This window comes from Heloderma suspectum, chromosome 5 (assembly GCF_057233095.1).
Source record: "Heloderma suspectum isolate Gila_16-S chromosome 5, 16-S_ref, whole genome shotgun sequence".
NCBI lineage: Eukaryota > Metazoa > Chordata > Lepidosauria > Squamata > Helodermatidae > Heloderma > Heloderma suspectum.
Genome location: NC_139462.1, coordinates 227,121,374 through 227,144,446, shown reverse-complemented (window position 1 = coordinate 227,144,446; position 23,073 = coordinate 227,121,374). Strand labels below are relative to the sequence as shown.

Below are 23,073 nucleotides of genomic sequence, written 5' to 3'. Positions count from 1 at the left end.
CACTGAAATCAAGGTAAAAAGTTAGTGATGACTAACAAGCCCCGCTGATTTCAATGGACCCAACTGGCCACCTTCGCCCCCATCACAGAAGAACTCCCGCGCCCCTTCGCAGCCTCTCCCGTGTCGCGCCCCTGTAAGAATCCCTTCCCCGCCCATCTGGACCTGGGCAGAGGGGCCCAGTCCCACGGGGGCTCTCGCCTACACTTCCGGCATTAGATTGATACGGCTTCCTCCCTTCTACCGCCTTTCAGCCTAGAGATGCCCCGCCGGCGCGGGTCAGGGCGACGCCCCTCCCGGCTTCTACAGACTCGCCTGCGCGGCGCCAGTGGCGGCCTTCGGTTCAGGACCGGAAGCGGGGGGATGCGAGTGTGACTTCTACCTCTAGGGGAAGCGGCCCGAGGCTTACGCGCTGGGAAGACGCGCGCGCGCGGCGCTCTTTCGGCACCTCTATGGCTGCTGCCTGTGCCGCTCCGGCCGGCCCCGTCTCCGTAGCCGGAAGTGGGCGGGCCAGACGCGTTTGTTGTGGTGGCGGCCGCTTCCTCCGCCGCCTGCCCGGCCGCTGTGACGGGGAGGCCCGGGGGCGAGGCGAGGCGAGGCGAGGCGAGGCCTGGGCGGGCGAAGGGCCGGGGCCTTCGGGGCGGGGCCGGGGGCTGAGGGGCCTGTTGGTCACGCCGTGGAGGTGGCCGCCGCCGGGGGCGGGCGGGCGGGCGGCCGGGCCCGGAGGGAGGGGCGCGGCGCGGCGGCCTTCTGGGCGGGGCTGCTGCGGGGTCTTCGCGGGGCGCCTCCCTAGTTCGGCCCGCGGGGCGTCGCGGCTCGCCCGCCACCCTTGGCCCCGGGTTCAAGCCCCCGCTCAGCCAGGAGGGGCTGTGAGCCAGGCACTCTCCCTCAGCCGTCCCCGGCCTGGTGCCCGCCAAACGTCTTGGGCGACAACCCCAGCATCCCCAGCCGGATGGAGGGCGCCAGGTTGGGGAAGGATGGCCGAGCCTACCTCGAAGGGCTGTTGCGGGGAGAGCCCTGAGCTTCTGGGAGGAGCGAGTGGCGGGGCGGGGGGGGGTCAGCGCAGTTGTCAGCACTGTGCGCGTAGGGAATGCGCCTCCTTGCACAACGCCGAGCACACCAGTCCTCAGGAAATCAGAGGAAGCGTGGAGGGGCAGCAGGGGGAGGCCGCGGGAGGCATCCCTAGTGGAGAGTGAGGCCCATTTCATCAGATGGGAAAGGGGTTATGGGGCTTTCGGCAGAAGGGTCCCCCCCCCCCAGTGGGGAGTTACTGGCTCATTGTCGAGTCTAAATTAGATCTGTGTAACCATGGTCAGGGAAGAATGTTGGGATGGCTGAATAGATGCAGACAGAACAAGGTAGAGTGACTGTCAGGCTCATCTGGCTAAATATTTTTTTAAAGGCTGATGGAAGGGGAATTGTGGATTTGGGGGGAGCTGTGTGAAAAGTGCCAGTTTAACAGGGTAGGCTGGGGAGGCTGCTGAAAGTGAGACTTGGGGCGCAATCATGCGTATTTAGACAGAAAAAAGTCCTGGCTGGCTGGGGAATGCTGGAGATTGGATGCCTTTTTTTTGTATCTAAACATGCATAGGATTGCACCCTTAGAGAAACTTGAGTCTAGTAGTAGCTGAGGAGTAGGGAATTCTTCCAACTTTCTTCTGTCTCTTAACATGTTTTAGTTTATTTGTTTATTTTACTCTTAGGAACATAGAGGTAGAAGGAACCTCAAAGCTCATTTAGTCCAGCTCCCTGCTAATGCAGGAAATTTTGTTTTTGTAAGTCATCCTGAATGCTTTTCTGAAAGGTGGTGTATCATTCTTCTAAATTAATGTATGTGGAGTGGTGAGGTATGAGGACAAAGCTGTGGATAGGGTGTTTAGTTGGACTTGTAGTGCAGATCGGGAAAAGCTTGGTTAAAATGAAATGAAATGGCTTGTTTAAGGTACAGATTAGGTTGTTCTAGATGAGGTGCATGCAGAAAACCAGCTTGATTAGGGAGCTTGTAGACACCCCCCCCCCCATTGGTGCTAAATGGCTGTTGCTTTGGGAGGAGGGGAGGATAGACAGTGGTCTATTACCTGTAAGTCCTAGTGTTAATAATAATGGGCAGAATCCAGTGGGACACTTATGCCCTTGCTGATTCTCTTCCACCCCGCCAGTTCCCTTCCGAAGTAGGGGGTCCCGCTGATTCCATTGTACAAGTGGGATCCATTACTTACACAAGGGAGATTTAGCACTTCCTAGAGGAAGCCCCCAAACAAACGGAAACACTTGTTTCTGGTAGGAGGCAGATAGACAGAACTCCCTTATTAGAGCTCTGTTGACCTGCATTTCCGCTTATTTCAGGTTGTCCTGGAAGTGCTAAATTAACATTGCACCAGTGGTGGGGCTGCTTGTGCAGTTGCTGGATACTGTCTGGTGTGTTCGACACCCATTTATAACAAGCTATATACATGAATCTGCAGGACTTAGATGCATTTCAGGGTCTAAGAATGCTAGATGGTGAAGTTGATAGGAAAGGTGTGCATCTTAGATACAAGGCTGCAAACAACTGAGGTTCATTCAGGAAAGTTTGCGGTTGGAATGATACTTTGGAATGTGGCTGAAGTCTTGTGCAACGTGGTGCATTTTTTATCTTATAGGATTAGATAGGGATGCGGCTATGTTCCAGCTTCGTAGACTTTACAATGTAGGCATTGTAAGGGACAACGATGGGGTTATGTGTGCTGTCGTTCATGCTATCATGTGTTTAAAGGCTGTGGTTTTCTTTTTCCAAGAGATGAAAAACCTCAGCCCTTCCACTCCCCATGTTACCTGTATTCGTAAGCCTTAGGACAGTTGGCAAATGGACTAAGTAGTTCTCATTTAGAGAGCTTAATTGGACACTAAAAACACACACCCGTGCCTGAAGTCAGTATACTTTAGGAGAAGGCAGTCCTTTGCGAACTTGCCAGATTAAGATCTTCCTGTGAGACCATTCTTTGGGTCCTTCTACCTCCTCAAGTGAAGGTGGCAGTGGCCTATAATAGGGTCTTCTCAGTCATGGCACCATGACCCTGGAGAGCTCTCTCCAGAGTGGCTTGCCTGGGGCTGATATTTTGCAGCACTTGATGAAACCTTCTTACTTGCCTGGGCTCTTTAAGATGTGGAACTCTGAGTTTTAATTTGGCTTTATTTTCTTTTCTCCACTGCCTATGCTGGCTTATATTGTGTTTGTGTATTTAACTTTTATTTTTAATTTCATTAACCACTCCTGGAGGTTTTATCCAAAGAGTGGCATAGAAATCTGTTAAATAAATAATATTTATTTCCAGGCTGCCCCCATGAGTTCTCCTGGGGAGGATGTCCATGATCCTCTTTGCCTGCGTGGTGCGGGTGAGGGATGGACTTCCACTCTCTGCCTCCACAGACTTCCACCTAGATCAGGACTTCTTGGAATGCAGGAAGAGACTGAAGGCCTTGTCATCCACTCTACCACGTTATCCAAATCGTGGTACAGCCAAAGAACGTGACCTCAGTATACAGTAAGCTACATTTCAGCTTGAGACAAATGTTGCCTCTACCTGATATTGCCTTAAGTGGTGTCTTCATGAGCATTCCTTTGATAGGAACATGTTCTTGTCCTAGTCTTGACAAGAGACAAATCTGAAGACGACGCCAGTGAAAAAGTCAAGGCAGGATGTGATTGGAGCCTTAACATGGTGGAAGTGTGGCCCACAGTTTAACTTTCATGTAGAAACTTTTTCTATGCTATCATTTAAGTCAGGGTTACTTATTCTCTGTTTAAAAAGATTTTTTTAAAAACCCAGATCTACTCCAAAGTAATTAAGTTCTATACCAAGGAAAGCTGAATTCTATGCTCTAAATAAACCATGAACAGTTGTAAGTATCAGCCTGTTCTGTATAACTGCTGCTAGTCTTTGGGGGAGGTAAGGAGCTATGCTGAGCACAAAAATTACAAGTGGGAAGCTTTGCTAAGGCCTCTCTGACTTTGCATTGTTCCCTGTCCACATATTTACGTTTCCCTTCGCAGCAAAGGACTAGAAATCTTGTTTTTAACATTTTGAATCTTTTGAAAAAAAAATAGGTTCAGGAATTGAAAGTCAAAGGAAAAGGAACAAAGCAATTTTATGTATGTCTACTCAGGAAGTCCTGTTAAATTCAATGGGACTTGCTCCCGGGTAATTGTGTGAAGGATTACAGCCTTCACCATCATATGGTCAATGCAGTGTCCCTTCCACCAAAACACCAGTGCCTGTCATTTCAACTCAAAACCGGGTTAACATGTATTTACAGACAATTAAATTCTTGTACGATCCATACTATAGAGGGAAGGTAGGGGAACCATCTAAGGTGTAAAGGTGAAGTGAGAGTGTTTCTTCATGTTATATCTCTTTAATGCACTCCAGCATCTCTGTCCAGAAGCTGTGAATTCTGGTGCTTGCTTCTCTTACTGAAAATTAGAAGCTCCTTAATGAGAAAGTCAAGTAGGTTGTTGGTCCAAGTCGCTTGGTAACACCTCTCTGCTTATATCCTTATCCCTGGTTGCTCCCCATTTTCTGAGAGTGGCAGTAACAGTCAAGACAGTTTACAACTCTGGAGAGCAGCCTACCTGCTGCGTATTGAGAGGCCTGCTTTAAAAACAGTGAGAGCTAATTTCACAGATTAGCATGTTTCAGGCAAGGTATCCAGTTCAGTGCTCAAGCAGCAAAGAGCCCTGGCCCCTGTAGAGTCAAGATTTCAAGAACAGCTTTGATTGCAGCAGTTGGACTTCTTTCATCAGTGCTCCTTGCTTTGTTCTATTTTGTTCAGTGTGTGGATGCATGTGCGTCTGTGCGTAGCTTTTGATGAATCCTGGATATTTTTCTTCTCAGCTTCCATTCTTCCGGAGACGTTGCCTGCATGGGCATCTGCAGCGGCACTTACCCAGCTGTCATGGCGTTTTGCTTTCTGGACGAGCTCCAGTGGGAATTTGCCACTTCCTATGATGCTACAAGCGTGGGCCTGGCTTCCAGACCGTATGCTTTTCTTGAATTTGGTGTGTAGCATGCTTGCTCTGTCTACCTCTTCCACCTCCTTAGGAACTTTTTAGGCAGTAATGCCATTCAAATAAATTAAGTAGCATGGATAACATTGCTCCTTATACTTCCGTATGTATCTTAATTCCCCTTATTTCCTGATGTTATCTAGCCAGAAGGAAAGTATACAGGGGCTGTAGCTGAGTGGTAGAGTGTATGATCTGCATGCAAAAGGTCCCAGCTTCAATCCCTGGTGTGGCCAGGTAGGACTGGGAAAGACCCTGTCTGAAACCCTTGAGAGCCACTGCCAGTCGGTGTCGAGAATACCGAACTAGATGGACCAGTGGTCTCACTTGGTCCAATGGAGCTTCCTGTGTTTCTAAGCATAGGATTAACAATCCTGCCCAAACTGTGAAATAGCCTCTTACTGGTGAAAATTTGTTTGGTTGCTCTGCTAAAGGTGGAATCCCATGTGTGTTTAGACAGAAAAAAAAGTCCTACAACTCCCAGCATTCCCCAGCCAGCTGGTTGGGAAATGCTCGGAGTTGTAGGACTTTTTTCTGCCTAAACATGCATAGGATTGCCCCCTAAATGTAAAAAATAGGAGGGGTTGAAAATTTTGCTCAGGTCCGAGGTGCTGGAATACTGAACCTGGTCACGTAGAATTTAAGCCAGCTGTTGCCAGAACCAACTGAGGTTGCTTCAACCTGCACCTGTCTGATGTGAGTCAAGCTGCTTTTTCAGTGAAGCATTTCTTTGTAGAAGCATTCTGTGTGTCCTGCCCCACTGCAAACAAACTTCTTCCCCAGGGATTTCTAGTAGGTGTATTTTGTAGCTGAAGTAGCCCATCTGATCTCTATATCAGTAGTTCTGTGGTTTTTCAGCCACTGAGAGAGCACCTTTGTTGCTTTCTCTGTGTTAAAAAGGCATATTCCATGGTAGGGATCATTAGGAAAGGGATCAAAAATAAAACTGCCAATATTGTCATGCCTCTCTACAAAGCTATGGTGCAATTACACTTGGAATACTGTGTACATTTCTGCTGCCATTACTCCCCAAAAATTGTAAAGCTGGAGAAGGTGCAGAAAAGGATAATCAAAATGATTAAGGGGCTGGAGTGACTCCCCTATGAAGAAAGGTTACAATGTTTGGGGCTATTTTGTGCAGAAAAAAGGCAAGTAAGTGGTGATGGGGACATGATAGTGGTGTATAAAGTTATACTTGGTGCATAGAAAATGGATAAGGAGATGATCTTCTTCCTCTTCCATGAACTTGGGATCATCCCATAAAAGTGAATGGTAAGAGATTCAGGACAGCCAATAGGAAGTACATCTTCACGCTGTACATAGTTAACCTATGGAATTTGCTTTCCTAAGATGTGATGGCCACCGACTTAGATGGCATTAAAGGGTTTGGACGGATTTATGGAGGATAAAGCCAGAAGTCATGAAGGCTATATACTACCTGCAGCTTGTCTCTCCACACCACTTGTTAATACAAGCAGAAGGATGCTATGCTATTGCACTCGTGTCTTGTGGGCTTTCCACAGACCCCTGGCTGGCCAGTGTAGAAATGGAAGGCTGGATTAGATAGGCCTTTGGTCTGATCCAGAAGGGTCCGTCTTGCGTTCTTAATTCCCCTGTCGAAGCTGTGGGTCATCTGCTTGTGCTGCTAAATAAAAATTCTGTACAAATTCTGCACTAAGAGAAGCGGAATTCCATGGCTTGTAGATGCTACATAAATGAAGCATATTTGCATATGTCTTACTTTCGGTGATAGCTTTTCTTGCTTCACTGCTGCAGACAATGTCATTCAGAAAGTCAAAAGCCGTTTCAATTACACAAACTGCTCCCAGACGAAGTTCAACCTGGAAAAAATCCAAGAAGAGCTTCGCTTGCAGCCTCCTGCGCTTGTGAAATTGGAAGATGTGGAGCTGATGAACGGGATGGTGAACGGCCACTCAGAGCTCCATGTTGAGTCTGGTAAGCCGCGTTACCCAAAGGTGAATTCTTTGTACCTGGGGTCCGGTTAGACACGCCTAGCGCTGGTTAATTTTAGAACCAATTACTAACACCTTTAACCAAAGGCCATAGCAGTAGCTAAATGCAAGTACAAAATAACATATTAACATGGATGCATAACAATTCTCAAACAAGCATCCCCTTAATACGTGGAGCCTGTTGAAGATACAAGAACAGATAAGAGTTCACAAAGGCATCTTGTTAACATCTACGAACTCCAGCCATATTAATTGGATACTCTAATACGTAGCATTTTATGTAGCACTTAAAACACACTAAAAGTGTTTCGCATACTGTGATCTCTACAGCAGTCCTTGTAAGGATAATATCAGTTATCCCTTTGCCCTGTTCTCTGTGCTCCAAGAAGAACTGTGAGAATAAGTGGTCTGCAAAAGATGATCTACAGAAGCTGTCTAAGCTGGAAAGTAGTTCAGACAGCACAGTATGCAAGAAGCATGAGAAGGCTGTAAAACTCCTAGTGGTGCTCACCAGTCTCTCCCTTGTTTCCTTTCCTTTCCTTCTTGAATTGGCCTGAAGCCCCAGCGTACAGAATGCAACCTGTGTCTGCCTTGGGAATCTTATCTCTTGTCCTCAATATAATGTGTGGGGCGTTGAATCTCATTCGAGGCGTTCATCTTGCAGAGTATTCATTTCAGGTAACTGGGGAGATAACATGGGGGCCAAGGATACTGGGGATGGGAATTCCTTTGGTACCAATGGTTAAGGCTCGACTTCCACAACCGTGTTTGACATTTATTTATTATTATATTTATTATAGTTATTAATTAAATTATTTTATTTATTTATTAAATTTATTAATCGCCCATCTGGCTGGTCACTCAGCCACTCTGGGCGATGTACAAACCATATCGGCCCCAAATAAAATCTCCCTCATCCATGATTTGATTGTGGATGAGCGGGCTGACCTGGCATGTATTACTGAGACCTGGGTGGGGGAACTGGGAGGGGTCACTCTCTCCCAGCTGTGCCCTCCTGGGTACTCGGTGCAGCACCAACACCGACTTGAGGGTCGGGAAGGGGGGGTTGCCGTGGTCTATAGGAATTCAATCTCCCTCTCCAGGCTTCCTGCTCATTCAAGTGCAGATCTTGAGTTTTTGTACCTTGTGTTGGGTACCTGGGACAGATTAGGGATTCTGTTGGTGTACTGCCCACCCCACTGCCCATCAGACTCCCTGCCTGAGCTGACGGAGGTGGTCTCAGACTTGGTGTTGAGGACCCCTAGGATGATGGTCCTGGGGGATCTCAACTTCCATGCCGAGGCCGCTGTATCCGGTGCGGCTCAGGACTTCATGGCCGCCATGACAACCATGGGGCTGTCCCAACATGTCATCGGCCCAACGCATATAAAAGGACACATGCTTGATCTGGTTTTCTCGACTGGGCAGGAGGATGGTGATCTGAAAGTGGAGGAATTAACATCTGTCCCTTTGTCATGGTCAGATTACTTCCTGCTGAGGTTTAGACTCCTGGTGGCCTTTCCCCTCTGCAAGGGTGGGGGACCTATTAAAATGGTCCGCCCCCGGAGATTAATGGATTCCGATGGATTCCAGAGGGCTCTGGGGGATTTTCCTGCTGGTATGGCTGGTGCTCCTGTTGAAGCCCAGGTCGCTTTGTGGAATGCAGAGATGACTCGGGCGGTTGATACGATTGCGTCCAAGCGCCCTCTCCCTCTGAGCAGAGCCCAGCCAGTTCCTTGGTATACACCTGAGCTGAGGGCAATGAAGCAAGAGGGGAGACGGCTAGAACGCAGGTGGAGGAAAACTTGTGCTGAGTCTGACCGAACACAGGTAAGAGCCCACTATTGAGCCTACTCTGTGGCAGTGAGGGTGGCAAAGAGACAGTTCTTTTCCACCAGCATTGCATCTTCTCAGTGTCGTCCAGCGGAGCTTTTCCGAGTGGTTCGCGGCCTGTTACATTCTGGGCCAAGGAGAGAGACGGTGGAACCCTCGGTAGCACGCTGTGACAAGTTTGCACGGCACTTTGAGGATAAGGTCGCTCAGATTTGTCATGAATTGGACACCACCATTAATGCAGTTCCATTGGTAGAGGCGTTCAGAGCACCGTCTGGTCCAGTTTTATTGGATGAGTTTCAGTTACTGAGGCCTGAGGATGCGGACAAGGTGCTTGGCCAAGTCTGATCGACCACTTGTGTGCTTGACCCTTGCCCTTCATGGCTTATTAAATCAAACAAGGAGGGGTTGTCTGGCTGGGTCCAGGAGGTTGTAAATTCCTCCTTGAGAGAGGGAGTAGTGCCTGCCGCTTTAAAAGAGGCAGTAATCGGACCACTCCTGAAAAAGCCTAACCTGGACCCAGAGGATGTTAACAATTATAGGCCAATGGCCAACATCCCCTTCCTGGGCAAGGTGCTTGAGCGGGTGGTTGTAGGACAGCTCCAGGCACTGTTGAATGAAACGGATTATCTAGATCCATTTCAATCGGGCTTCAGGCCTGGTTTTGGAACGGAAACTGCCTTGGTCGCCCTGTGGGATGACCTCTGCCGGGAGAGGGACAGGGGGAGCGCGACCCTGTTGATTCTCCTGGACCTCTCAGCGGCTTTCGATACCATTGACCATGGTATCCTTCTGGATAGGTTGTCTGGGTTAGGAGTTGGAGGCACTGCACTACAGTGGTTCCGCTCCTACTTGGATGACCGATTCCAGAAGGTGGTGCTGGAGGATTATTGCTCTGTGCCATGGCAATTGTGCCATGGGGTTCCACAGGGCTCTATTTTATCCCCCATGCTGTTTAACATCTACATGACACCGCTGGGAGAGGTTATCCGGAGGTGTGGGCTGTGGTGCCATCAATATGCAGATGACACCCAGCTCTACCTCTCTTTCTCATCAAAACCAGGTGAGGCAGTGGCTGTTCTGAATCGGTGCCCGGGCACGGTAATGGACTGGATGAGGGCCAATAAACTGAAACTCAATCCAGACAAGACGGAGGTACTGTTAGTGGGTGGTTCGTCTGCCCGGCTCGGTGATATTCAACCTGTTCTGGAGGGGGTTGCGCTCCCCCTAAAGGATCAGGTTTGTAGTTTGGGGGTGCTCTTGGATCCAGAACTGTCACTTGAGGCACAGGTGAACTCAGTGGCACGGAGCACTTTTTATCAGCTTAGGCTGGTATACCAACTACGCCCTTATCTGGACAGAGATAGCCTAGCTACAGTTCTCCATGCTCTGATAACTTCTCGTCTGGATTACTGCAATGCGTTATACGTGGGGCTGCCTTTGAAAATGGTCCGGAAACTTCAGCTGGTCCAAAATAGGGCAGCAAGATTGTTAACAGGGACTGGCCTGCGAGCTCATATTACGCCAGTACTTTTCCAGCTGCACTGGCTGCCAGTCCGTTTCCGGGCCCAATTCAGAGTGCTGGTGTTAACATTTAAAGCCCTTAACGGCTTGCGGCCAGGTTACCTGAAGGATCGCCTCCTCCCATATGTGCCTGCCCGGACCGTAAGATCATCATCAGTGGCCCTTCTCCATGAGCCCCTGCCAAAGGAAGTGAGGCGGGTAGCTACTAGGAGGACGGCTTTTTCTGCTGTGGCACCCCGGCTGTGGAATGAGCTCCCTAGTGAGGTTCGCCTGGCACCTACATTGTATTCCTTTTGGTGCCAGGTGAAGACCTTTTTATTTTCCCAGGCATTTTAGCATTTTAGCTTTCTAAATTTTTATCTTTGCTGTTTTAAATCTGTATTTTAAACTCCTGCACTGCTGCTAGGTTTTATTGTGGTTGTATTGTTATATTGTGGTTTTAATGTTCTATATATTTTAAATTGTTTTATTGTGTGTTGTTTGGTTTTAATTTTTGTGAACCGCTCAGAGAGCTTTGGCTATTGGGCGGTATAGAAATAAATAAATAAATTATAATAAAACAGTTTAAAACAATAAAATTCTACAATAAAAACATTTTCAAAAATACCCTAACCCACCCCACATACCTGCGTGAACAACCACGTTTTTAATGCACGGCGGAAGCTCATTAAAGAAGGGGCATGACGAAGTTCCCTAGGGAGTGAGTTCCACAGAGTGGGGGCCACCACAGAAAAGGCCCTCTCCCTCGTCCCCACCAGTCTAGCTGTCCTGGCTGAAGAGACAGAGAGAAGGCCATCCAAGGCTGATCTTGTTAAGCAGCCTGTCTGGTGTTGCTGGAGGCGCTCCTTAAGAGAGGCTGGGCCAGAACCATATAGGGTTTTAAAGGTCAAAACCAACACCTTGAATTTGGCCCGGAAAACAACTGGTAACCAGTGCAACTCCTTCAGCTCTGGAGTGATGTGATCTCGCCGGCAGCTGCCTTTAATCGGGCGAGCCACCGCATTCTGTACCAGCTGCAGCTCCCAAACTGTCTTCAAGGGTAACTGCACGTAGAGCACATTACAGTAGTCTAAACGAGAGGAGACCAGGGCATGTACTACTGATGGGGGCAGATGGTCAGGAAGGAAGGGGCGCAGCCACCGTATCAGATGGAGTTGATACAGCGCTGTCCGGCTGACGCCTGATCTTCCATGGATAGCAGGGAGTCCAAAATGACCCCCAGGCTGTGGAACTGGTCTTTCAAGGGTAGGGATGTCAGAGAATTTCGCCACGAATCTCGGGGAGGCTGAATGCCAGCGCATTCGGCCCCCTGAAATCGGTGGCGAAAAGGTCTCTCTTCCCCCCCCCCCCCCCCAGGACGGGACTTACCTTGGGCGAATCTTCCTGGTGGCGGCTGCGGCGGCCGGTCTTCCGACCGGCTGCCGCCACTGCCATTTCCAGTTAAAAACAAAACAAAACAAAACAAAAAAATGTGATAGGCTACGTAAAGATTTACATAGCCTCTCACGGCTAATTTTTAAAAAAACACCGTGATAGGCTACGTAGATGTTTACGTAGCCTATCATGGCTGATTTAAAAAAAAAAAGCGTGTACGCAAGTGGCGGCGCCCATGGGTGCCGCCATTTGCATACGCGTGTTTTTTTTTTTTCTTTTACATCAGCCGTGATAGGCTACGTAAACATTTACGTAGCCTATCACGGCTGACTGCAGGGACGCAAACGCGGCGGCTATGGCTGCCGCCATTTGCGGAGCCGGCTGGCCAGGTTTCGGGGGGGGGGGGGGAGGGACAGAGCGCCTTCCCCCCCCCCCGGCCAGAATTTCAGGGGGGAGGGACAGAGCGCCTCCCCTCCCGGCCAGAATTTCGGGGGGAGGGACGGAGCGCCTCCCCCCCACCGCGAGTGTCACCCTTCGAAAAGGTAAGTGACTTTCGTACATCCCTATTCAAGGGTAGCCGTACGCCATTCAACACCAGGTCAGCATCCCCCAGCCTCCTGTTGTCTCCCACCAAAAGTACCTCCGTCTTGTCAGGGTTCAGCTTCAGCTTATTCCTCCCCATCCAGCCACTCACCATCTCCAGACATTTGGACAGGGATTCTACGGCCAACCTTGGTGAAGATTTGAACGAAAAGTAGAGTTGCGTGTCATCCGCATATTGATGACACCGCACCCCAAACCTCCTGATGATCGCCCCCAGTGGCTTCACGTAGATGTTAAATAGCATTGGGGAGAGGAATAAATATATTTATTTATATCCTGCCTTTTCCCCAATACTGGAACTCAAGGCAGCCTTACAACGTTAAAACTTCTACAGTTAAAACCTATGGATAGAAATATAAATACAACTGTACAAAAGTTAAAAATATAATTAAATCAATATTAAAATTGTAAAAACATTAAAAGACAACCACCACAACAAAAATAATATCCATACGTCACGTTTTCACAGGTCCGGACTAGTTATCCCCAAAGGCCTGCTGGAACAAAAAAGTATTTGCATGCCTACGAAAACATATCAAGGAGGGTGCCTCTCTCACCTCCCTGCGAAGGGAGTTCCAGAGCCTTGAGGCAGCCACCGAGAAGGCCCTCTCCCGCGGTCCCACCAGGCGTGCCTGTGATGATGGCGGGATGGCGAGAAGGGCTTCCCCTGAAGATCTCAGGGCACAAGTAGGCTCATAGGGGAGAATACGGTCTTTCAGATAACCTGGACCCAAGCCGTATAGGGCTTTGTAGGACATATACACCCAAGCTGCGACCCTGTGTCTTCAGGGGGAGCGAAACCCCATCTAGCACAAGCTGTTTCCCTATTCCGTGATCTACCTTTCGATTGACCAGGAGCACCTCTGTCTTGTCTGGATTAAGCTTCAATTTGTTTGCCCTCATGCAGTCCATTACTGCCGACAGACACCGGTTCAGCACCCCAACAGTTTCCTTGGAATTAGATGGAAAGGAAAAGTAGAGTTGGGTGTCATCAGCGTACTGATGACACCGAACCCCAAAACTCCGGACAAACTCCCCTAGTGGTTTCTTGTATATGTTAAATAGCATGGGGGACAAAACATAACCCTGAGGGACTCCACAAGCCAATGGCCAGGGAGTTGAACAGGAGTCCCCCAGCACCACTTTTTGGGTCCACCCCTTCAAGAAGGAATGGAGCCATTGAAAAAAGTGCCTCCAAGTCCCATCCCAGCGAGGCGGCCCAGAAGGATACCATGGTCGATGATATCGAAAGCCACTGAGAGGTCCAGCAGAACCAACAGGGACACACTCCCCCTGTCTAGTTCCCGGCGTTCCATGATTGTACATGGTACAGTCATCACAAGAAAACGTTACCTTGCCAGGTCTATGGGGTGAACTTTGTTAGGGGAGCAGGAGTCGCATATGACATAATTGTGTGATACTGGCAAGATAATGTTGGTGCTTTAAGTTACAGATGACTGAATATAACAAATAACATCTTTGAATTGGCCACTAATTTTGACTGGAAATCTGGAGAAGATTCCTAACTTCTAGAAATGTAACATTCTGGAAGTAACTGTAAAATAATGAAACCAGTAAGGTTTTCTTGTTTCCAAGGCAGAGTTAGATAAATCTATACGCTTATTTTATCTGGCCTCCTCCCCTCCCCAGTCAGAATCTCTTGGACAGTGCTAGAGTAACTTAAAGACAGCACACGGTTCTGTGTAACTTGAAAGCTTGCTTGCTTGTGTGCCAATAAAAATTGGTCCACTAAGTCATAAACAGGTCAAGTGTTCTATCCTGGAATAGCTCTTGTATTTTGGAAGGATTTATCATGCACGCAAGCAGTTTCTCTTTTTCAAAAGGGGATGTAAATTCAGAGCTTTAAAAATGGATTTTTCTACAAACTTTAAAAGTGTTCTAGGATAACATAAAAACTAGATTAATGCTGTAATATTTCACACTACTTTGTTTTGTATCTGGTTCTTCTGTGATATGACTGACTGTGTACACAGTCTCTCCCGATCTTTCTGTTTCTGGTAATTTAAATACTGGTTTAGTTCCTTCTGATTCTGTTTTGGGTGGCAAAGTTTTTTTTTAAAGAAGCGGGGAAAAGACTGTGTATGCCTTCTTAAAAATATTCATTCAGGCTACAATCCTATATTTACTTGCATGTCTTCTGAGTATACAAATATAAGATTACACTGTTAGGTTTGTACATAGTCACAACAGTAAGAGATGAATGGACTTATTTGCACAGGCTGAGTTAATTTGACCTTCAAATATCATCTTCCAACAGGAAGATCACAAAGGAATTGGAAATGTAATAGCATTTCTCCTACCTTTTGTAGCCTGCTTTTTATTGGTAAGTAACTTGCATACTTTTTCTCTCTTTTGGTGGAGCTTGTGTCTCCGTTCCCTGGGTTGTTTTAAAAAGAGCCTGGACACACATGTAAGGCATATTTCAATAAATGGCTTCCAGCCCACACTTGCATGTTATCGTTGTAAGTATAGTTATCAGCATATGCAGTTTTGATGCCTAAAAGCCCCACCATGTGCTTATTATTCTAATGTTACGTTGTATCTGTTCATACCTTTTGATCTTTGTCTTTAGGATACCTGTAAGTAGTTGCTAATACAGTAAATACAGGTTCATGTCAGTTTCATTCTTGGGCAGTGGTTGATTCTAGCAACCTTAGGTATCTCTGGAGTGCCTATGAGGTGAAAGTGACATTTGGAAGTGTATTCTAAAATACACTAATTCTCTCAACTCCATTTTAAATAATGGACATCCATGCCTGTGCTCTGTATTCATAGCTTGATTGTTAAGCTGTTCTTTTATGTTCTCCTTTTTGCAGTGCTATCTTTACCTGATCTACAGTTCAGCCAGGAAGATAAAGGTCTTTGTACTTTTTGTCACTGTCTGTCTATGCAACATCTACTTGTATGGATTAAGGAACATCTGGCAGATACTTTTCCACATAGGAGTGGCTTCCTTGTCTTCCCATCAGATACTATCACGACAAGCTGTGGAGAAACAACAAGACTTTGGAGGAGTATGAAAAAAATCACATGGAATTCCAGATGGGGTATTTTAAAACTTCTGATTTGCCAGGGAGTGTGGAATGCTGGTCAGAACCAGCTTGCGTAATATGGTGGGCGTTGAGGCCTGGCTCTCCCAGGAGAATGGGTTTTAGCATATGTCAGTCATAGATTTGTAGGACTAGACAAACAGGCAGAATCCTCTGCACATCAGTTCTTTACAGATCAACTCACATAACCCAGAGGATGATCTGAATGTCATGTCTGAAGTGAAGCATATCTGGAGACCTTACCATGGGTACTCTGTATGCTGCTCTTGCCTTCTAGAAGAAGGGCAGGCTGCAGTTGCGAACAACCAGGAACAAACAATCTGCACCAGCAACCAAACAGGAACACGCAATCTGGCCCATAATATTCCACAAGCAGAGAGCAGGATACAAGGTGCAGTTGGCTCTAGAAAATCAAACCCCATCTCGCCACAGGAGAAGACAAAGCAAAGCCTCCCTACAGTGATGGCCGTTGTTGCATGTGCACTCGGAAACCCCTAAAACCATGTTCCAGTTGGTTAGACATCCGCTTGTAGCCTCACCCCAGGGCACTGCTGTGGCCAGCCTTCGAACTCCTGGAAGTTTAAGATCCAGGTTTTCTTAATCGGACGGTTTATGTTTTTATGGCAAAGGTGGATTTAAATGATAGGCAGTTTATCATGACTACGGTAGGGGAGTAGCATCTTGTACACAAGTCCTTGAATGATAAGGCGCAGTTTGCGTGCACTAGACTAATAGTAGTGAATGAGTTGAGGACAAATCCTAACATACATATTAGAAGTAGTGGGTGGAAAAGGCAAAGTTAATAGCCCCTTGAGGCGCCATATAGTGTGGAGGAGTCTCTTGAAGCATCCTGGTGGATGTTCCTTCTTCATGTCCTATTCAGCATTTTAGCTCTGGCCTGTATCCTTATAAAGAAAGCCTTGAAGGGGCCGTGGGGCGATGGAGAGTTCCATGCTGACGCTGAACACCAAGTAATGCTTTCTGCAGTTGATGTGCTAGCCTTGTGCCTCCTTTCCACTCACGCTTGCCCACAGCCACTGGTTTGTAGAACAGATGGGTAGGGGACTAGCCTGGACTGAATACTGGGTAATTGTCTTGCAGATGGGGATCACGTACCCCAAATGAGTGCATTTGCTTCCTGGTCAGATACTCCTATCAGTTTAACTGGACAGCTTTAAATAGGGGCTAGGATGTGTGTTCACTGCAAACAGCAGGCCTGGATTATGGTGCCGTATCGTACCCAGTGCATCCATTGGGATTAAGCCTCCCAGTTTTCTCTTAACAAAAGATATTTTCAGGCTTCATGCCTAGGGAGACAAGACTGTACAAGTGAAACCTTTGTTTGGCAGGGTTCAGGGAGCTGGGATAGATTTCAGTCCAGGCTCCTACTGCCTGCCAGTGTCTCATGGTCTGTGCTTCCCCCACCCCCCTTCTTATTTTTTGCAACATTTTTTGCGTGCAACCTGGCTGAAGTCCCCTTCCTTGGAAGTGGCTGGCTTTTCAAGGGGGTTGTATGTGTTCCTGGACAGGTTCATGCATTATGTGAAAGCGCTGAAATAGGAATGAATCCCACTCTGCACTTCTGCAGTCACACGCAAAGGAAAAGCTGCACATCTCCTTGACAACAGGGACTTCAATATAACGTGTAAAGCTGCCCTTACATTGACCACCCTTTCCCAAATTTTTGATACCTGGGCTTTTGTCTTCCCACCCTCCTTCTGTATGAGAAAAGTGGAGGCGCACTTTTCTCTTGGACTCAAATATATGGTTTCTCCCCACAGCCCTGAAAGCATCTTGCAGAACAGTGGGACTTTGTTCCTGTGGGACTGTTAGTTCACCATTGCCTCTGAGGTGTCCCGCATTCCCCTTTGTTTGGTCATCCCGGGCTCATGGATGGGGCAGTGTTTCTAGGATTCCCCCGTGCCTGTCCACCGTAGCATAGGCTACATCCCCAAATGCCAACACATCTTTACTTTTCCTGTGGCTTTGATGATGTTCACATATAGGCAGGGAGATGGGAAATCAGTCCTTATTGCTCTGAGTATAGAGCAGTGGCCAAATCCAGTGCAGTGGCTTAGTTTTTTCAAGGTGCCTTTCAGCCTTTCTCCTGGCGCACAGTTTGGGAATCATTGCTGTGACTGCAAAAAGCACGATAGTGGCACCTGTGGACCGCTCAGAAGCATTACGCCTCATCAAATTTAAAATGTCACCCAAAGAAGAAGGGTGGAAGATGCATATTTAAAAGAGGTCTGCATCCTCAGGTAATCACATGCTACTTGTGTAAAGCACAGGTGACTGATCGGCGGTGCAGGCATCATGCCACAACTGAGAGTTCGTGGCACATTGGAAGAGGCCTGTGAAGACTGGCTATATGGCATAGAGTTCTGCTCCCTGGTTCAATAGACTGTAGGCAACACTGCGCGAAGGTACAGAGAGGCTGTGTTGTCTGGAGCAACACTGGCCTAGTTCTCACTGAGGCAATAAAGCTCTGGTGCAGGCTGTGCTGTTTCAGACTATTCGGGGGCTCACCCGATTTAACGCTCCTCAGTACCAAACAAATAACCATGTCCATTTAATTGTTACTTTTTAATTTTTTTAAAGTTGTTATTGCCTCAAACTCCTAGGAGAAAAGATAGGGTAAAACTAAATAAAAATGAATCCCTTCACATAGAAAAGTAGCATGGTTAGAAGGGCTTCTTGTGTAGCCTCTTTGACGTGCTAGTTTTCTATGTGCAGAGAGTTTTTCTGTAAGGAGCATCATGCAAACTCTCACCTGCAGTCCAAAGTAGTATGGTCCAGACAGAGGTTTTATCTCCTCACTGAGTTCTAGACCACCATCTTGTACTTTAGATTTGACTTGCGGCATGTCTGCCGAAAAGATTGCCCCCTGTTATGTAATTTTTCTTGATGCGTAAAAGAATATGTGCTTTGTCAATAGTAATGAAAGCCATTGCCCCATAAAGGAGAATAGAGCAGGTTCTTTCTCTGATAACCTATTTTGTTGGGGTGTGTTTAAAATTTGTGATCAGAGTTTAATTTAAGAGCATGCACTTTGGAAATAGTAACTAAAACCTGCGCTTCTCTCAAACTCTGCTGCATTGTAGTTCCTGATATTTAATGTGTGGAAATATATGCCAGCATTTACCATTTGTGAACCTTTTTGATAACTTTTGGAACAAGTTGTGTAAAGTTTGATGCAGTTTTCTCGGCGACTGTGTCACATTGAGATGTTCTAGGATCCTCTTTTATACGTGTGATAGTTTGGTGGTAATGTGCAATCTCACCACTATAAAACGCACCCACCCCATATCCATCCTTGTTGCGCGTTATGCAGGATTTATATCCTTTACTCAGGATTTCTGTTTTCTCTCTTGGCTATGAGAGAGAAATGAGGATGGAGAATCAACTTCCTTAGTCTGCAGGCAGCCTGAACCGAGAACTGAAGAAATGAAAAATTCTCTAAAATCTACTGGTAGCTCATACTGAGATTTCATTGCTTATTCAATAGCTGTCATCCACCTCTTCCACAAAAATAGCTCATGCCATCTTCCCACCCTTTAGTGCCGAAATCACTGCCTCTTCTCTGCCCATTTTCTAAAACATGTTTTCTTCCCCTCTAGTTCCAACATCCCACTGACATGTGCTCAGTCATTGTCTCTACCTGTTAAAACTTGGCCTCTAGTTCTCAGGAGGCGTAGAGATTATTCAGACATTCAGAAAAGCAGTTGGTACAATCCTCCTCGGGCTGCACATTTGAATGACCCAACATACAAACTCCTTGCATGTAGAAAACTAGCATGCCAGGGGGAATCTTTCGCTCTGCTAGCTTTTCAGGAGCAGGGGCTTTTTCATCGGTGGAGCATCCAAATGTGCCAGTGTTTTCTTCTCAGAGTTTAAAAATAGCTCTTATCTTGAAAGTAGAGGGTCACTGAAATCAACAGTAGTACTTCTTAAGGCAATGTGTTAAGGGTCCAGGCTATTGTAGCTCCTCGGCAAGTGTGCAATCCCTGGGTGGATTGCTACAAGCCCTTATGATGGAGGGGGGAACCAAATGGTCTAGTACAGGACCAAACTTCGTGCGGCTTGGGCACAACTTGCATGTCTGGTTTAGTCTTGAAGCACAGAACCAGCAGCAGCATGTGATGCTCCTACTTGGGCTCTCCCTCACCTGGGCTTTGCTTAGTCAAGGCCTGACAGCGACTAATCTTCCTTCTGGTGGTCCCTACCCTGTAGAGAAGGCGGATGTCCAATGCGAAGTGGACTTGCAGCCTCGTTTGGCCTTGCAACATCCTCTTAGGTTACTCCTTCCCATTTTACAGGTGGGGAACTGAGGCTGAGAGGATGGCTTGCCTAAAGAGGACCATTCTCTTGACCGGGAGTGCAGAACCCCAGGTCTGGGGGCCAAATCCAGCCCACTGGGGTTCCCCACATGGCCATGCCCCCTTCCCTCAGCTCCACCCCTTTCCTCCAATCGCAGATTGGTGTTTTCCCAGCTTTTGCCCCCTTCCCTCTCCCGTATTCTAAGAGGTTGAAATGCCTCTCCTAATGCTTAGTGCCTGCCAGTAAGAGCCTAAAGCCAAAATAGACTGGTATTGTTGGCCTGCCCCTTTTGCCTTCAGTCCTGCCCACCACTGGAATGCGGCCCCTGAGAGCTTCTCTGAACTGGGATTCAGCCCTAGGACTGAAAGAGGTTCTCCACCCCTGCTCTTGACCATGCAGGCCATTCTTTAGTTTGCTATTACAAGTTTTTACAAAGGAGAACTATATGTTCGAAGCACTGATTTCGAATCTTTTGAAGTTTTTTTTTTTTTTAAGGTAGTGTGTTGCGGTCTAACGGGGCAAATGAATGAGACATGACTGCTGAGAGAAAGTTTGAATGGAAGGGATCTAGGTGGTCTGTGTTTGCATTATACCTCTTCTGCTATAAGTGGGGCTTTCAGGAAGGAATGTTCCTCCAGACAAATAACTCCCTGCTTATAGAAAACCAGCATGTCGGGGAGAAGGCTAGGCTAGAACCCTTCTCCCTGGCAACTTTCTGTGTGAAAGGGTTTTTTGGTGTGGTGAAACATTCTCCATGCAAGCCCCCAGTGTGCAGCCTGAAGTGGTATCACCCAAATGTTGATTCCCCATAGGGATGGGGAACATGTGGGTCGCCAGATCTTGGACTGCAGTTTCCATCATCCTTCACCATTATTTATGCTAGTTAGGGCTGATAGGAGTTGGAGCCCTCCACATGTTGATGGACTGCATGTTCCCCATCCCAGACTTACTACTTTAGTGAAGACTAGGTCTTGGAGCAGGGTTTGTAATTTTTCCTAGCTGGTGCTGTGTCCCCCCCTCCCCTTCCCCCTGCCTCATCCCGCAGTCCACCTACCTACTTACAGTTGATCTGGTATGAATTTTTTTAAAAATCAATAGGAGAGCTTTCTCCACTTTGATGAAAATGGGCAGGGTTGTGGGTATATTGTGAAAGTGGCACCTTGCAAGATGGTGTGTGCTTTAAGTGCCACTTTAGTTTAAAAGAAAGAAATCTCCACTTCCTAATTCTACATGCCAATAAGGGTTTCTGAATAAAAGAACAAATGTTAAATTCTAAACTGTTTGCTCTTTAGGATTAACAGAGAGGTCAGGATCTTCTAAAATTCCCATCCCCTTTTATTTTTAAGCCAAAGATTTTTATTTATTTATTTTTTTTGGCGTGGGAAAAGGCAGCATTTTTTTCTGAAGACATTTTTGCACTGTATTAAAATGACTGACCTTGCGTTAATCTCTGTTTATTTTTTTGCATGACTGTATATATGTATATAACTAATAGACAGCTAGAGTAAAAGAATAAATGACATTTTTGTATTTACTTGTCAACTGTGATTTGTACAGCAGGGGGGAGGGGAGTCACAGGCCTGGCGGACTTCCCCTTCCCCTGTAGCCCCTTGCATCTCTCTAGGATCCAGATGAATTTGGCTGCACACTTTAAGAAGGATGCAGACAAACTGGAGAGGGTTCAGAGGAGGGCAATGAGGATGAACAGGGGCCTGGAAACAAAGCCCTATGAGGAGAGACTGAAAGAACTGGGCATGTTTAGCCTTGAAAAGAGAAGACTGAAGGGAGATAGGATAGCGCTCTTCAAGTACTTGAAAGGTTGTCACAGAGAGGAAGGCCAGGATCTCTTCTCCATCATCCCAGAGTGCAGGACACGGAATAATGGGCTGAAGTTACAGGAAACCCGCTGAACATCAGGAAAAATTCCTGGCTGTTAGAGCAGTATGACAATGGAACCAATTCTCCCACACTGGAGACATTCAAGATGAGGCTGGACAGCCATCTGTCAGGGATGCTGTGACTTGGATTGCTGCACTGAGGAGGGGGTTGGACTCAATGGTCTTACAGGCCCCTTCCAACCCTACTATTCTATTATTCTATGATGCCCCACGTCTCATGGACATAGCCCATGCTTCACATGGCGGCTTCCTATGGATGGTCAAAACAGATGAAGGGCAGCATGGATAACGGGGAGTGTCTCTTTTCCCTGACCCCAAACCTCTTCCAGAAGCAATTCAAAGGGATCTGCCTAATACCAAATCCAATTATCTTTTCACATAGCCACTGTAGTGTTGCCTACTGTGACTAGCAGTGGCTTCCTGGGGTCTCAAGCAGAGGTCTTTTCCCATCAACTGCTACCTGATCAGTGGAAAGGCCAGGGACTGAATGTGGGTCCTCCTGCATACAAAGCATGTGCTCTCCCACTGGGATGGGTGAGAATTTAATTTCAGTTCAGTTTTAATAAGAATTTTCCAACGTTCGTAAAGTTGGCCATATTCAGGACAAAAAGAACTTGAGATTAAAAAAGTTAGAATGTGGATGAAACTGAAACGGACACATTCGTCCATCCGGGCCCAAGGCTTTGAGTGCTTTGCACTTTAAAATCTGGGTTGGAATCCCTGTGCAGCCATCCATGCTAGTCCTGAATCAGGGTTGCCCCCCTCTTTTTCGGACCCACTCCTCATCTCCCAACAGCTGTATGGCAGGCAGGTGTAGCGTGGTCCTCTCCATGCTGGGAGTAGCTGTACTTTCGGAATTTGGCTGGTGCAGATGGGTGAGAAACTAGTTTCAGTTCATTTTTGATGGGCATTCATTGGTATTCTCAAAGTTCTTCATATTCGGGAGAGAAAGAATGTGAGATTTTAAAAATCTGCAACTGGGAGAAGGTGAAATTGACAGACTTGCCTATCCCTAACTCCCACTAAACCACGCAGTCCCTTCCCTAAACGTCCTTTAAAGTCCTGCGTAAGTTGCTTTTCCTTTTCTCAGTCTTTTCAGCTCTTCAGCCCCTTTCTTTCTTTGAGCTCCCCACCCCCCACCCCCAGTTCCCCTAAGTGGAGAGTAGTTCCTCAGTGGACGGTGCTGGATTACTCAAGTAATTGTTCCTCTTTCTTTCCCTACATGTGACACTTCTATTGCTTCTCTTTTGAGATGACTTAAAACCCACAGATGTGCTGTTTGAGATGAGCAGAGAAAGCAATTAGGAGCAACCTTTTCGTTTGAAGATGGTGTTAAAAGGCTCCGGAGGATCTATGCTCTGCCCCAACCATCCAGTAAGGTATATACCCCCTATGGTGATGGAAGCAGGAAGATTAAAAAGGCCCAGGTGGCACCC

At 47.1% G+C, this 23,073-nt stretch overlaps 1 protein-coding gene across 6 annotated transcripts; it reads left to right on the top strand.

Moving 5' to 3' along the window:
* Window positions 1–485: 485 nt before the first annotated feature.
* Window positions 486–21,269, top strand: SEC22C (SEC22 homolog C, vesicle trafficking protein). 6 transcript variants are annotated; one of them, XM_084859448.1, is made up of 7 exons: window positions 486–590; window positions 3,312–3,521; window positions 4,872–5,035; window positions 6,818–6,997; window positions 7,574–7,692; window positions 14,627–14,692; window positions 15,186–21,269. In XM_084859448.1, exons 2-7 carry the CDS (start codon window positions 3,340–3,342, stop codon window positions 15,387–15,389), a joined length of 915 nt encoding a protein of 304 aa, XP_084715574.1. In that variant the 5' UTR covers window positions 486–590; window positions 3,312–3,339; the 3' UTR covers window positions 15,390–21,269. The 6 variants fall into 6 exon arrangements, with proteins under 6 accessions (XP_084715574.1, XP_084715573.1, XP_084715577.1 ...); XM_084859447.1 differs by having other exon boundaries at window positions 486–600; XM_084859446.1 differs by having other exon boundaries at window positions 487–595.
* Window positions 21,270–23,073: the final 1,804 nt, after the last annotated feature.